This window comes from Rhinichthys klamathensis, unplaced genomic scaffold (assembly GCF_029890125.1).
Source record: "Rhinichthys klamathensis goyatoka isolate OS25496 unplaced genomic scaffold, OSU_Roscu_1.1 h1tg000445l_1, whole genome shotgun sequence".
NCBI lineage: Eukaryota > Metazoa > Chordata > Actinopteri > Cypriniformes > Leuciscidae > Rhinichthys > Rhinichthys klamathensis.
The window spans coordinates 1,136,631-1,153,375 of NW_026606940.1; the positions used below are offsets into that span (position 1 = coordinate 1,136,631).

A 16,745-nucleotide genomic window follows, 5' to 3' on the forward strand; every position below is an offset into this window, starting at 1 on the left:
AAATGTTATTTTTAATGTGATGACCAAAACATTATTTGTTCATCCTTCAAAGATGACCCCCATTTATAAACCTGAAAGTTTCAAGATGTAGGAAAACTCAGTTATTTAAAAATATTTTTTCTTTTAACAAATAGGAAATTTATCTGGCATTTCTTTCTTTTTGCTGTATCGAAAACGTACCGAACCGTGACTTTAAAACCGAGGTACGTACCGAACCGTGATTTTTGTGTACCGTTACACCCCTACTAAAGACGCATCTATTTAGCCAGGCATTCATATAAATTTTTTATCTTACAGTTACTGTAAATTCGGCCTCTACTTCATAAACGCCAGAGGAGAACTGGCCCCGACTGAGCCTGGGTTCTCCCAAGGTTTTTTTTTTCTCCATTGGGTCATCTGATGGAGTTTTAGGACACCATCGAGTCACTTGATGGAGTTTTTCGGTTCCTTGCCACTGTTGCCTTTGGCTTGCTCAGTTGGGGATATTCAAATTAAATGACCCATCATACCACTGATCAGCTCTACCAAACTTGGATGTCTTTTCCAGTAATAAACAAACACTGTTAAGTTGTTTTGATTGATACTGTGAAGCAGCTTTGATACAATCTGTATTGTGAAAAGCGCTATATAAATATATTTGACTTGACTTGACTTGTAGTAGACAAAGCGGCGCAGCTCAGCAGAACAAATAGGTTATATTTACATGCAGTATTTTTGTGCTTAAATATTCACAGACCATGTCGCGATTGGATTTATTGCACAATTCTACTTTCCATGTATTTATCCATCCATTATTTTGCGTGTTTTACGTGACATCTGCGTTAAGTGAATTTTCCATTTTCATGACTGGATTCCGGGATTCCCTCTGCATCACGTAATCATTCGGCCTTAAGTTATAATCGGGACATAGCCTACCTTTATCTGCAGGAGGGATGGTGTCCTATGTATCCTTCTTTTGCAGCCACTTTGCGTCCACATTTTTTGCAAATTGGATATCTATCCTCGAGGACAACCACGCTTTTTTTCTACAAAGTATTTTCATACTGGCCATAATCCGCTTCATAAGAATTCGAGGGCGCTTCGCTTAAGCTTTAGCTGGGTCTGCGTCACTTTTCTTGCGCGTTTGTTCTCCTGCCCTTCAACCAATGCAGTAGTTTCCGGAGTGTGATTTTTTTTTTTTTTTCTTCCTTGTATTATTATTTTTTACTCCGTAACGGATATGATTTCAAATGTAGCGAATTACAATACTTCAAACAAAACGTACTTAAGTAAAAGTAAAAGTACAGATTTTAAAAACTACTTAAAGTAGAAGTACACAAAAAAACTACTCAATTACGTAATGCAAGTAAATGTAATTCGTTACTTTCCACCTCTGGCCATTGATACAGGCCTATTTATGAAGTTGAATTTATTTGGTATCAGAACTAATATGGTGGTAATTAGCCTAGGCTATTTCGTAATGTCATTAAAGCGTTTAAATTGGCAATCACTTTTGATAGGCTAATTAAAATCTGGTAAACAATTTGACTCTAAATGGCTAAGATCTATAAATGGGTAAGCATGGTGGTGTCCAGTAAGCGATCAACTATGGCAGCGATCCAACGTGTCCTTGTGTTGAATCAAAGACGGCGCCGGCCGCGTAGCCGTTTAGTCCATGTCAATTTTTTTATTCGGCAAAACTTAAGCCCTTTTGACATTTTGCCTGACGTGGCTATATTAAAAAAATTTCGCCTCCCAAGACGACTCATTATGGAACTGCTGGACCTTCTCAGACCTGCGCTTGCCAGGCTAACGCAGCGGAATTTTGCTTTAAGCCCTGAAGTCCAGCTGCTTGCAGCGCTAAGGTTTTTTGCTACAGGGAGCTTCATCGAGGTTGTGGGAGAGGGCTACGGCCTAAGCAAGACCTCGGTGTGGAGGTGCGTCCACACTGTCACCAACGCCCTTCTGCGCCATGCCGGGGATTGCGTCCGGCAGCCAGCAACACGTCAGGAGGTCCAGGAGGTGCACCAGGGCTGTCATGCCATTGCTGGCATCCCCAGAGTCTTGGGCCTGGTGGATGGCACACTCATCCCTATCGCCAATCCATCAGTGATTGATCAGGCGTACATATCACGAAAGGGATACGCGGCCATAAACGTGCAGGTTATAGTGGACCATAGGGGTGTGATCTCCGACCTGGTGGCAAGGTGGCCAGGCAGCACCCACGACAGTTTCGTCTGGGCCAATTCTGCCGTGGGTGAACAAGCGGAGAGAGAGGGGTTTGGTCAGAGCCTGTTCCTCGGGGATAGTGGATACCCTCTGAGAACATACTTATTCACACCGCTGACCAACCCACAGACTCGGGCTGAAAGAGCCTACAATGTTGCACACATTCGCACGCGCAACGTTTTTGAGTGTGCAATTGGCATCTGGAAGCTGCGCTTTCGGTGCCTGCACAAGTCGTCAGGAGGACTGCGCATGAAGCCTCACAGCTCTTGCGCAGTTACGGTGGCAACGGCCATACTCCACAACATGGCTGTGCGTGGAGGCGCACCTATTCCGGAGGGGGAGGAGGAGGAGGTGGAAGCAGATGAGGAGGAAGATGGAGAGGGAGAAGTTGAGGTCCTCTATCCTCCACAAAGGGCTGCCCTGCACGCTGCCGGGGTTGAGGCAAGGCAGCTTTTGATTGAAAAATGTTTTTGGTTGATTTATATATTCTTTTTGGATTAACTTGCTGAGCTATCATTAGCCATCATCCATGACTGAATGGACTTTTCTTTTGATTCGTATTATGATGGAATTTTTTGTTTTCTGAAAAATAAACGGGAGTTTCAAACATCCATTAAATGTTCCGTGTGTGATTCTAATCCTTTAAACCTTTACTCTATCATGCCATTGTGTCCATTCCATAAGTGCTCTATGCAACGCCAATCATTGACATGCTTCTCTTAAGGTTGGCGAAGGAGCCTACACGTTAGAATTTCTGAGCCAAAAGTTGACATATGCCCAAATGACCACGTCACATTGCTGATTTATCTTCATTAATTTATTGGGCATTGAACGCAGGTCACATGGTTGTCAGAGGATTCCCTTTCCGCTGCTTTGCCTCATGCATAGCCTAACCCGTCGTCAAACACACAATGTACATTACAAACTAATGTCTTTACGCAGCCTCTTCAAACGAGCCTTTATATCTGAATGTGCACTTAGATTGACACTGCTTAATTTCCTTGTGGATAAATAAGGTATCTCATAGATAGAGCAAGATTTTATGCGTAGGTTTCCAATGGCAATAGAGAATCAGTTGTTGACTCATTAAGAATGACATACAATCTTGTTGATGATCAAGTATTTTTAATGAAAATGCACATGCAAACATACACAGACACGGTCACTGGTGTGACTGTTGCTCAGCATCTATAAAGACAAACACATACCAAAATCAGATTAGGAACTGTGAGGAAAGGAACATCAAAATCTATAAACCAAGCAGAACTGGCTCACCTTCAGATGGCAGCAAGATTGGTACTGAGATTGAGGGCCTGTTGAATTGCGCCTCTGCTAGGGCATGCTGCTGCTTGGCCAGTTCCAGCTTGGCTCTCTTCAGCTCCAGAGACTGGCGAGTGAGCTCATTTGCTTCGGTCAACTGGCGCTGAATGTCCTGTAACACGACCAACTTCTCCTTCTCCTGTTCACCAACTCTTCGCTACACCGACATGGTGAGATTGTGGAGCGACGTCGTGATGTCGTGTAGTGAAGTCCTGGCGAAGACGTGTGTACGGGAGGTGGTGGCGTAGTGCACCCTTCCGGCTCGGGGCTGCCAGGTGAGGAGAGTGCTGCAGGTGGCTCGGTGTCTGGGGAGCATGGCACATTGGGGGATGGCGATGACCTGGAACATGAGGCCTGTTCACCTCTTCTAATGTCAATCCCCCCAGGGATTCCATGTGAGACTGTGTCTCCCATGATCGCCAGTGCCTTCTCCTCATGTGCTGTTAAGGGTTGCACTGAACTGGTCCCCGCACCTGTCCTCGCCCGGTCTCTACGGACAGCAGAACCTCTCACCTTAACCTGGCTTGAAAAATCATGCCATTTTTTCCTTACGTCCTGCCAGGACCTTGGTGTGCCTGATCCGGAGGCAGCCATCTTCCTTGCTATGTCGCTCCATAGCTCTTTTTTGTTGCTGTTGCACAAGTTATTCCGAAAGCTGGAAAACAGTGTCACCTTGTGCAAGCTCACCTCGTCCAGCAAAACTTCAAGTTCCTCTGACGAGAAGTTTGGTGCCCTTTTTTTACGTTGCTTCCCCACCATATTCAGTATCTAACTCTCTCTCTCTCTGTTCATTGTAGATAAGTTGCTTTTTATTGAAAACATTAACCAATGGCAATCAATACCACATTAAACAGAAGTAACTGCAGCTGCTTGCCAATCAATTATGATTGTAAAAGTACCTTACCATTACAGTTTTTTCCAACTGCTTACACACATTTTCAAAACTCTACACACAATTCCCAAAACTTCACACACAAAATGCAAAATGCCTCACATCTCCTTCAAAAATGTAACACTGCATTCAAAATGCCATAAACACATGTCAGAATGAAGCATTTGCATCAAATGGCAAACACTTATTTCATAATAGTGCAATAGTGCAAACCATGTAAACGTTGTCTTTCTAAATCTAAAGCTCTTTGGTCTTTCATACGCTTATATCTACATTTCAATACAATGTTCTACAGTGAAAGTAATCTTCTGAGAGGGGTAACAAGTACACTGTATTCACCAATGCAATGTAGAAACATAAAATATTTATTAGGCCAAACATTACTGTTGTATACAGTAGCATACAACAAATCCATAAACACATGTAAACCAAAAGTATATTCTTTATAATACAGTAAAGAACACAATTGAGTGTGGGGGGTCTCTGTCCATTGTTGGCATCCATTGTTCAAAACAGGTAATCTGACCTTTGACCTATTATAGGCTTATACTACAGTAAAGCAGTGATTGGTTAGTGATCAGTAAAGCAATTAGTGTTTGCACATATGAGGAGTGTGTGTGTGACCTGGTGAATAAGTGTAGCATTTTGATTGGTTGTGTTTGGAAAAGGAAAGCAAGTAAATTCCTGCTAGATTTTTGTCTTTTAGGTAGAGAATTGTGTGTAGTGTTTTGAAAAAAGTTTTTTATGCAATTGAAAACTGAGTCAAAGGCTGAGAAATAGCTTATGGTTTTGGAGATTTGGTGTGTAGGTTTGCACTTTGAGTGAGAGGTTTCAGGGCCGGAGTGGGACTCATTTTCAGCCCTGGAGTTTCATGCCTTAGACCGGCCCACTTTAGTTACTGACTGACTATATTAAAATAATGTAATTAAAACCTCAGTATATAAGTCAGCAATAGAGCACTCTTCTGTACAGCCTTGTAATTCATTGTATTTTTCAAAAAATATAATTTTCTATTCAGTGCAAAAGCCGTACACAGGGTTTTATAAATACAGAGGTCCCAAAAGTGATCTTGCTAGGGGGTTCGGGGGCATATTATTTTTCCACTGTAATTGTCAAAGAACTTAGGCTATGTATATCTGTGTTAAATAGGAATCCATTGCAATAAAGTTATTCTCATTCTGGCCACAGAATGCAATAGGCTATTGCTCTCCTCTCTTATCTCCCTCTCCTTCTCTTGTTCTTCTTCTCTCAGTCTCTTTATCTTTACCTGTAAATATCCCCTTCCCGAAGCTGAGCTTTGATTGATACAGTCTTTGCAAACTGATTATTTATGTCGTTGTTTAAAACTTTGATCGTAAAACAGCTGTTTAGTTTTGCCACGTACATCTTATCTCCTGAAGCGTCGCGTTGGGATTCGCGTGCGGCTCGCGCTTCTGTGAACATAAATCCTGCTTTGATCGGTCACCTCAAACATTTTGACATATCACAATTTGATAATTTAATTAATAGTCTATATTTTACTGATAACTTAAACTATGTTAAAATAAATGTTACTGGAATAATTTGAGGAATGTTTCATTTGCATAGAACGTGTTGTCTTTCTTAACGCCGTAATGCACCTTCGCGTGAAGTGCAAAATCAATTCCTGAGCAATCGATGCCAACTAATTCAGCACCTTCACTTGGGACAGCGCCTTTGTAACGTCGAACGTAAGAGGCAGCGTCTTAAGAAGCTTCCTAAGGGACACTTCGAGGAACACACTTAGGAACATAAACAACTTCGGTAAGATATATCTTTTTGAGTCTTCTTAGCGCGCTAAGAGTGAGCGTTATCGGGGAACCGGGCCCTGGTTAGTCACAGACTCTTAAACCTTTCAGATCAGATGAAAATTGTCACAAAATAGTGTTCAGTTGTTTAGGTACAACGAGAACCTTTCTTGTGGAGGACGACACGACCACCAGCCATATCTTCTGATAACTTTTTATTAACTAACACAAGTACCATAACACACTCAATATATGTTCCACACATTTCCTATGCACTCCAATACTACCGTATAGAACCTAATACTACATCCCCCTTTCCAAATAAGGCTCCTTCTCTTTGCATCTTTTAGGGGAGCAAAATAAACTTGAAATAAAGAAATAGTTATCTTCTCTAAATAACAATTCTGTAAAAGACTGCCCAAAACCTTAAACTGAGTGTGGGAATTATTCTGCCCACTGACCACTTAGTATTTACCCGGGGCATCTCTCACTACATTCAAAGTCCTTTAGATACCCAGGAGGAACTCTAACCCTGGAAGGATAACGTCTTGAACATTGTGAAGTCTGTTGGCAGACCTTCTGAATTTCTGGTGAAACAGTGGAACTTGCAGAGAGTGGAGATGCACTTATCTCTGTCAGGTCTGGAAGATCAGCAGATGTCACAGGAGCTTTTGGAGTTGGTGAGAGGTGAAATCTATTTCTCCTCAATGTACCTCTGGGTGTCTCAACAAGGTAAGATCTGGGTGTGCCAGCAGTAGACACAACAGTACCCCTTTCCTTAGTGTCTTTGACCCAGACATGTTCACCTGGTTGCAAATGCGTCAAGTCATGTGCTGGTAACACTTTATAATAACTACACGCTAATAATCATTAGTTAAGCATGGGTAAACAGTTAATTCATCATTCATAAAGCATTAATAGACATTAATAAGCAGTTTATAAATACAGCTAAAAATGCTTTCTTCTTGATTTACAAGCATATCTATAATTTGTTTAATACTTGTATTTTCATCCTTTATTAATGATCAATTTATTATTTCTAAATGAATAATTGCATTTTTTATAAACCAGTTATTTCAGTGGTTCATAAGATTACTTAGAACGTGTAAGTAAATGATTAATAAACTATTTAAATGTACATTCATACATCTTATTATTCAGACATATAGTGATGGTTACTTAGTGTGTTAATAAATGCTTTATTAACATGTATTTATGCTGTAATTCAGGGTTAATTCGGGTAGTTATAAGGCATTTAGTAGTGGTCAGTTAACTATGATTGTGAGCTCATCTAAAGTGAGGACTATTCATGCCTTGTAAAGCATTTATAAAGGAGATTTAAAGGCTGTTAAATATTTCTATGTTCTGTATCACTGTGTTGTGTTTGTTACATTTTACTGTTTAGAAGATTGATGCTCCTTCAAATCTCATTTATAAATGCTTTACAAGGCATGAATAGTCCTCACTTTAGATTAGCTCACAAAATAGTTAACTGACCACTACTAAATGCTTTATAACTACCTGTATTTACTACATTTACTTACACTTTCTAAGTGATCTTATGAATGACTGACAACTCTTGTTTGTAAATAATGCTATACTTCATTTAGAAATTATTAATTGATCATTAACAAGGTATGAAAATACAATTATTAAACGCATTATAGATATGCTTATAAATCAAGAAAAAAAGTGTTTATAGCTGTATTTATAAACTGCTTATTAATGTCTATTAATGCTTTATAAATGATGAATTAACTGTTTACTCATGCTTAACAAATGATTAATAGCATGCAGTTATTATAAAGTGTTACCCATGTGCTTTGTGTCTTCGGTCGAAATTTTGTTTCTGTTTACGTCTGTGTGTCAGTTCTTTCTTTTGCAGCATTTCCAAATCTGCACACTTTGGACTGAGCTGAGACGGAATCATAGGAACTAGTGTCCTTATTTTCCTTCCCATGAGGAGCTCGGCAGGACTGTATCCATTGGAAAGAGGAGATGCTCGATAAGCCATAAGTGCCATGTAGGGATCACTTGACTTTTTAAGGAGGTTCTTGACTGTCCTCACAGCTCGCTCCGCCTCCCCGTTGCTTTGTGGGAAATGAGGACTCGACGTGACATGGTTGAAACCCCAGTCCTGTGAAAACACACGGAAACACTCCGAAGCAAATTGTGGCCCATTGTCCGAGCGCACCACCTCTGGGACTCCATGACGTGCAAAAATGGATTTGAAGTGTTCAACCACTGCTTCAGAAGTTGTCGACGTCAGTTTGGCAACTTCAAAGAACCTAGAAAAGTAGTCCACAATGATCAAGTACTGCTTGTTGTCTTTTTGAAACAGATCTGCTGCTACTGTGGACCATGGCCTGGTTGGAAATTCAGTAGGCAGCATTGTTTCTCTGAGATTTGTTCTCTCACGTGCACATGTGTCACAGTTCTCAATCATTTTTGTTAGCTCTTTACTGAGCCCTGGCCACCAAGCCAGGGCTCAGTAAAGCTCTGTTTAGCTCTCTCTCTGCACTGTTTAGCTCTCTCTCTGCACTTTGTTACACCAAGATGTCCCTCATGCAGTTTTTTCAGTATCTCAGCTCGGAGGGACGTTGGAATTACAATCCTGATTCCATTCAATAATAGACCATGTTGAACAGAAAGTTCTCCTGAGAAGGACAAATAAGGCTGGAAAGCTTTGTCAATGGAGAATTTGTCTGGCCATCCTTCCACACAGAATTTCTTTAACTGCTGGAGTATTGAATCATTGTCTTGGTGTTCTTGTATCTCTCTTAGCCGTTTTTCTGTAGCCGGTAAACTTGCCATGACAGAATCAGCATACAAATTGACGTCTTCTTCGGAAAGCCCTTCTGCCACACTGCTTATGGGAGCTCTAGACAACACATCTGCTGTTGCTATGTTTTTGCCAGCCACATGCGAAATGGTGTATGAGAACCTCAACAGACGCATACGAAGCCGCTGAATACGTGGAGGGAGTTCATCTAACTTCTTTGAGCTAAGCAGAGGAACTAGGGGTTTGTGATCCATCTCGATGTGGAAATTTTTCCCAATGAGAAACTCAGCAAACCTCTCACAAGCCCATGTGGAGGCCAGCGCCTCCTTCTTTATTTGCGCGTATCGCTGCTCCATACTATTGAGAGACTTTGAAGCATACGCCACAGGTTTCCATACGTTGTCTGCTTGCTTCTGAAGGAGAACAGCTCCCAGCCCATATGAAGAGGCATCTGCAGAAACAATTGTGTCCTTGTTTGTATCATACAGTGCCAAACCTGGAGGTGTTGTCAGCTCCTCTTTGATTTTCTCAAAGGCCTCTTGCTGTTGTGACCCCCAGACCCACATGTTGGATTTTCTCAGTAAATCTCTGAGTGGTTGTGTCTTATCAGTCATGTGTGGTAAGAATTTACCAAGGTGGTTGACCATTCCCAAAAACCGCCTCAATTCACTTACATTACGTGGTTGTGTCATGGCTTTTATTGCTTCCACCTTATCTGGGTCTGCACTCACCCCTGATGCCTCGATGATTTGTCCGAGAAATTTAATTTTCTTCTTGGAAAACTCACATTTCTCATTGAGTGTGACTCCTGATTCCTGAAGTCTTGAGAGCGCCTTACGCAGCCTCTCGTCGTGTTCAATCTGTGTTGATCCCCACACGAGTACATCATCCATTTGACACACAACTCCTTCCAGTCCCTCAAGAATTCTTGACATGCGTTTTTGGAAGTGCTCTGGTGCAGAGGAAATTCCGAAGCATAGGCGGTTATAACAGTATCGGCCAAATGGAGTTATAAAGGTGGTGAGTAAAGAAGATTCCTTTGAAAGTGGAATCTGCCAAAAGCCCGCATTGGCATCAAGCTTAGAAAACACTTTGGCGCCTGCAAGTTGTCCCAATGTGTTCTCTACAGAAGGGAGAGGATGTTTTTCCCTCATAACTGACTTATTCAGTTCAGTGAGATCTGTGCAAATTCTCACTTTTCCCGTCTGCTTTGGCACCACGACCATGGGAGCACACCATTCCGTTGGCTCCTCCACCTTTGAAATGACCCCTTGCTGTTCCATTCTGTATAATTCTTCCTTCACCTTTGGTAGGAGAGGGAGGGAAATACGCCTAGGTGTTGAAAGAGAAAAGGGTATTGCTCCTGGCATCAGCACAATGCTGTATTCACCCTCCATTTTGCCTAAACCACTGAAGAGTTTTGGAAACTCCCTTTCCACTCTATCTTTTGTGATTAAGCTGACATCATCCAGCCTGGCTACCAGCTGAAGTGCTGCGACTGCTGGTCGGCCTAGCAATGGCATGTACAATCCTTCAACAACGTAAATGTCCTGTTTTGAACATTTATTATGCTTGCTGAGGGTCGCTGTGAATTTCCCTTTTACCTTCAGTGACATTCCACCTGGCCCCTGAAGAATTTTCCCTGGATGTTTCAGCTTGTTGAACTGGCCTTGGTTATACAGCGTCACAGGAACAACTGTAACATCAGCTCCAGTGTCAATTTTGAACACTGCATCGAAATTGCCAATTTTTATGTCAGTCATCCATGGACTTCCTTCCACATTTGCCGTTACTGTGCCAAGGAATGCTATATCCTCATTGGTCCCCTCAGTTAGCGCGGCTATATTCACCTCGTATAATTTCTTTGATTTGCACAACCTAGCATAATGTCCCTTTTTATGACAACGATTGCACATTGCATCTCTCGCTGGGCATTGCTGCAGATTATGGCCCTTTGTGTCTCCACATCTTGTACAAAATGACCCCTTTTTAGGTCTTTCCTGAGGTGTTTTCTTTGCCAACTGTCCATATTGTGACTTCAACGGTTTAGACTTCATATAACTGTTCTGTTTAGCCTGCACACTATCCAACTGATCATTTGAAATTTCCCCTTTGAAGTTTGACTTGAGTATCTCTTGTTGTTTTTTTTACCTGCTCACTCTGTCGAACTCGTACGACGGCTTTCTCAAGTGTAAGTTCAGGGTCCAGTTGTAACTGTTCTGACAGCCTTTTGTCTGTCAGACCCACGACGAGTCTATCTCTCACCATCTCATCGTGCAAATCTCCGTATCCGCAGTGCTCGGCTAGACAATGCAGTTCCGTTATGAAGCGATCCACAGACTCACCCACTTCTTGCTGCCGCTGATTAAATTTAGCCCTTTCAAAAATCACGTTCCTGCGAGCTACAAAGTGATCGTTTAGTCTGTTCTTTACCACTTTGTAGTCACTCGCTTCTTCAGGACTTAAATGCAGTGAAGTCAATATGTCTTCAGCTTCCTCACCCATCATGTAGATCAAGGCATTAACTTGATTTTCATCAGCCTGCGTCTCCAATCCTGACGCAACACGAAATCTTTCGAAACGTTTTATCCATTTCAACTAGTCATCCGCTTTAAACGTGAATTTTTCCGGCGGAGAAACTTAAAAACTGATTCATGATGGTGCCGCTAACTTGTCCAGTTAATCGCTAACCAAACGAAACGAAACTGAAACTAACTTCACAACTTGTCTACTCACGAACAAGCTGTTATTTCAGCACTTCTGACACCATGTTCAGTTGTTTAATAGGTAAAACGAGAACCTTTCTTGTGGAGGACGACACGACCACCAGCCATATCTTCTGATAACTTTTTATTAACTAACACAAGTACCATAACACACTCAATATATGTTCCACACATTTCCTATGCACTCCAATACTACCGTATAGAACCTAATACTACAAATAGGTTTTTAGCAAATGAAAAGCAATGTGTTTGAATAAAACACATAAATAGTGATTAAATTAAATAAGATGTTAAAGTATAAGCATTTTAAAGCAAGTTTTAACATGTCTTGAACTTAATGAGGTGATGTTATGCGTCTGTCTAAAGTCACAGTAGCTTAATTTTTTTCTGATCAGATAAAAATTGTCACAAAATAGTTTTTCAGAAATAAAAAGCAATGTACTTGAATAAAACAATGAGATATTAAATTACCAAGTATAAGCATTTGAATCTAATACAGATTTCTAGGTTCCAATAATCTATTGCATCTTCACTCCAACTGTCCCACTATGTTGTCTGCAATTAATGTTGTTCCCCTGTTTTATGTTTGTATTGTAATGTAATGTGATTTCCAACTGTAATCGCTCATTACTTGGACTGGGCAAATGCCATTGTCCGTCTATGTGTAAACTGCTTGTTATCTACTGTCATTGTGAAGCGTCCTTGAGCTTGGGAAAGGCGCTATATATAATTTAAACTTATTATACATCAGGATATAGTTCACACTGCAATATACTGACTTACATAGAAATAAAACATATAAATTAGTGAATAATAGATTATATTATTTGAAACAAACTGTTAAATTACCAAGTATACAAACTTTAATCTAATACACGCGAAATACTAGCTTACACAGATAAATAAAACATATAGTGAATAATAGTGTGTATTATTGAAATAAGATGTTAAATTATCCACAATATACTGTCTTACACAGTTAAATAAAACGTATAAAATAGTGAATAATAGTTGATATTATTTGAAATAAGATGTTAAATTATCCACAATATACTGGCTTACAGATAAATGACCATATCAAATAGTAAATAATAGTTGATATTATATTAAATAAGTTGTTAATTTACCAAGTATACACATTTTAATCTATTACATTAGGGATATAGGTTCACACTGCGATATACTGACTTACATAGATAAATAAAACATATAAATTAGTGAATAATAATTCATATTATTTTAAATAAGATGTTAAATTATCAAGATACATCTAATACACCACGGAATACTGCCTTACACAGATAAACAAACATATAAAACAGTGTTTATACGAAATAAGATGACATTTTATTAAGTATTTAAAATTCGTTTTAAACGTATGTTGAAGTGTACCTACCATTGGTGAAATTACCTACCAACTGGTTAAATCACAGATCCTTGAATTTCTGAGGTGAAGATATGTTTGCTCTCCGTTTGCTAAATTGAAAATGAAGATCGCTTCCATCATGTCCAGGGCCCCGGGGTCCGCCCCTTCCTCTCTGTGTAGCTGCTATGTATTAGCATTAGCAGTTTGTTTTCAGAGAACATCAAGCAATTAAAAGATAGTGCGGCCACATGGTGTTTTACAATCAAAGACCACAACTGTCTCCAACCATAACATCTTCTGATCTGAGGCATTCCTGTCTGGCTGGGAGACCCCAAAATGGGGCCATTTTGACACTTCACACGGACCAGGCTGTAAGATCAATATAATTAGATGTTTATACCGGTGTCTTCAGGAAAAAGTCAAAACAAAATGGTCGCAAAGTTACATATTATATAGCCTACTCTTATCCATTGATTGTTATGATAAGATAAATTGTCCTTATTTCCTGGGGAGTTGTCCCCCATCCTGTTTTTCTTGACACCTCAATGACTCCTTTTGAAGAGCAGATTTATTTTCTAACATTTAAACTTAACACATTAGAACACCCTCTGACTTTATGAATACACATAAATGACAGCTTAATGATTTTTTTATATTTTGTGCATTTATTTAAAGTCTGCATGCGGGCCTACCATTCTGACACTTGTGATATCTTACTTCTTTGATAATATTAAAGGTTTTATGAAATATTATTTCAATTTTTTTCAACACATGTAGTCAGAGTTACAGAAAATAATAATAGTGCAACAAATAAGGAGATTATGTTTTATTTATTTTAATCAGGTTTGTTAAAAGTATGCCTAAATGATGTTAGTTAATCTGCGCAGACATGTATTTGGTATAACAATGAACATATATATATATTAGTGCTGGGCAAGTTAACGCGTTATTATCGCGTTAACGCATTTATTAATTAATGCCGACAAATTTTTTATCGCGCGTTAACGCAGAGGTTTTTTTTTTTTTTTTTTTGAAAGTCCGTTGCTCACTGCCTCTGAATACAAATAGGCCTACAGTCAAACCATGATCACAGGAGGGGTGGGATGTTGGTCAGCCAGCAAATAACCCACCCAAACAAGCAGTGGAGAGGCTTTGGCAGGTTCTCTCAGGTGAACAGAAAGGGAGACAGCGCTCCGCGAGTGAATGACAGGCGCTCTATGGATAGTAACCATGGCACCGGCTTCTGTGCGCTACGCAGCTGCGCCTTTTTAATTTAAATTAAAATTATACATAACTTTACCTGATAGGCCTGCGTTTAGTTTAGCGGGGATGCTCTGCCATGTGAATTCCCTCCTGTTGATGTCCTGATAACTATTTAGATTCTGGAAACTCACAAACAGCGAGCCGAGGATCAGTCTCTCTTCCAATGATTTGTGCTGCGCGTCGTGTACAAATAAGTTAGACAATTCAACTTCGGCAACGCGCGGGCGCGTGCGTGTGGCGAGCATGACTGCAACAGTTTCACAGGAACGCACCCGCTTGTCGCTGCACCTGTGCTCGACCACTTCACCTCACTCTAGGCTGATTTATACTTCTGCGTCGGACTTACGCCGGAGCCTCTACGCTATAGACAACGCGTTGGTTTTCATTTATATTATATCTGCGTCGTTGTCCGCGTTGACGCGCAATTACACATGAGGGAGAGTGTGAAACCCGGGGAGCGGTTCTAGCAATCACAGCGCTTGCGGTACGCGTAGAATTGACGTTACATTTCTGGAGAGATGCACGTCAGGGTACGCGCGCTACACAGCTACGGCGTGAGTTCGATGCAGAAGTATAAATTGGGCTTTACCTCTGTTTAATGTAATCTTACGTGGGAAACCATGGCATGCCATGACCAAACCTAAGCTGCTATCAGAGAAGTAACGTTGGTCGACTTATATCTGTAGTAGTGATCATGACCCTTTGACTACATAGACTGTTTCTGCTGCTCCCTGATACAAGATACCTGTTCAGAAAAAAAAAGAAAAGAAAACTGGACTCGTTTTAACAAGCTAGATAAAAGGTAATGCCCTGGCAGTGGCAAATAGCTTTGTTTAAATATTTGATTTGATTACATTAATGTTTAAGTTGAGATTTACAAGAAATATTTTATTGATACTGTGTAAAGGGAATACTGCTGGTGTAAAAGCACCTTATTTGTTTAAAGTTTTTGCAAACCACATGTTATTGCACTTTTGTAGCAGTACATTTAAATCAAAAGTGCGCAATACACTACTAGAATTCATTATTCAATTTTGCGCGTAACAATGCGATTAATCGCGATTAATCGCAAGAAAATCATGCGATTAATCGCGATTAAATTTTTTAATCGTTGCCCAGCACTAATATATATATTTTAAAAACCTGTTAAAATCAAGTAATGATGCAATCCTTTAAATCTTAACTTTGAGTGCAACAGAATTAAATGGATGTAAAATTATTATCATGTCACATGTGACATTAACACGACAGAAAAGACAGTAGCACCAATGGCACAACGAATCACCAATGCCACACATAAGACCATAATTAGATGAGACTAAATTGTTACATTTGGCATAAAATCTAAATGAATAGCTTTGAATAAAGTTTATCTTTAAATGGGGGTCACCGGGGTTATCCCATAGAAAAGTGACATCAGTGACAATTTTCACGAAATTTCATTTGACAAAATGGATGATACAAGATGTCAAACCACATCTTGTCAATCGTAGTATAATAACCAAATTAAGTAGTTTAATCCATAACTATTCTAGTTTATTATTTTTTAAATATCATTTACATAATATATTTGATAGTTATGTATACATTATTGTATTTTAAATTTGGGATAAACTTGTCATAGGTATTAAATTAAAGCATTTCCCCTCTGTACATGACTGTGGGACCGAGCACATCAAAGTTTTAATTTTAAAATGTAAAGAAATTGTAAGCCTAAAGTGTTTTTCAAGTGTGATATGCCTGTAAAGATAGGGACAGAAAATGATTTTGCATAAATTTTAACCTAAGGTAATATTTTACTTAACAGCATCTGCTCAAAAACTTTACAATTTTAATGCAAAACTGTGCTTAGTCGTCTTAGATCTAATTTATACAAAGATTTGCATGCAGTATTTTGTCCATCGACACACAACAGCAAGCAGTATTCCTGTTACCGTAACTGTTTAGCCTTTTCCACTATCAAAACATTTCAAATGGATGCATTCGACAATATACAGCTTATTACGGTAATTTCAGGCTTTCCGCCAGCAAATGACGCCAGCTTTCTGGCAGAGCGGGGTCGCGGAAGGATTTGAATGTTGAACAGAGAGATACGGAGCGCAACAGGATAGGGTGTTTTGGACGGCGTAAATAATAAAAGATAGAACGAACAAAAACATCGCGATTCAAGCGGTAGACAACAGGTGAGGCGTTTGGGATGATTTTTGATGAAACTTGGGAGGTGGATGGCCGAATACTCATTCAAGTATTGTAAGTCCGTCTAATTTGCACCAATGGCGGCATTCAAATTAGCGGTGAAGGTCACATGCGCGTTCCGTCTCTTCCAATGGCAAAGGGATTTTTAATTAAATACAATACATTATATCTTATGTATTAACTCGTTTCATCTGACTCCATAAAATGAAAGTGTTTTTCAATGATA

The 16,745-nt window shown here is 39.8% G+C and overlaps 1 protein-coding gene across 1 annotated transcript; it reads left to right on the forward strand.

The window, feature by feature from the left end:
• The first annotated feature begins 1,749 nt into the window (after nucleotides 1-1,749).
• On the forward strand, nucleotides 1,750-3,204 carry LOC130071476 (putative nuclease HARBI1). Its single transcript, XM_056236323.1, has 2 exons — nucleotides 1,750-2,559; nucleotides 3,190-3,204. Exons 1-2 carry the CDS (start codon nucleotides 1,750-1,752, stop codon nucleotides 3,202-3,204), a joined length of 825 nt encoding a protein of 274 aa, XP_056092298.1.
• Nucleotides 3,205-16,745: the final 13,541 nt, after the last annotated feature.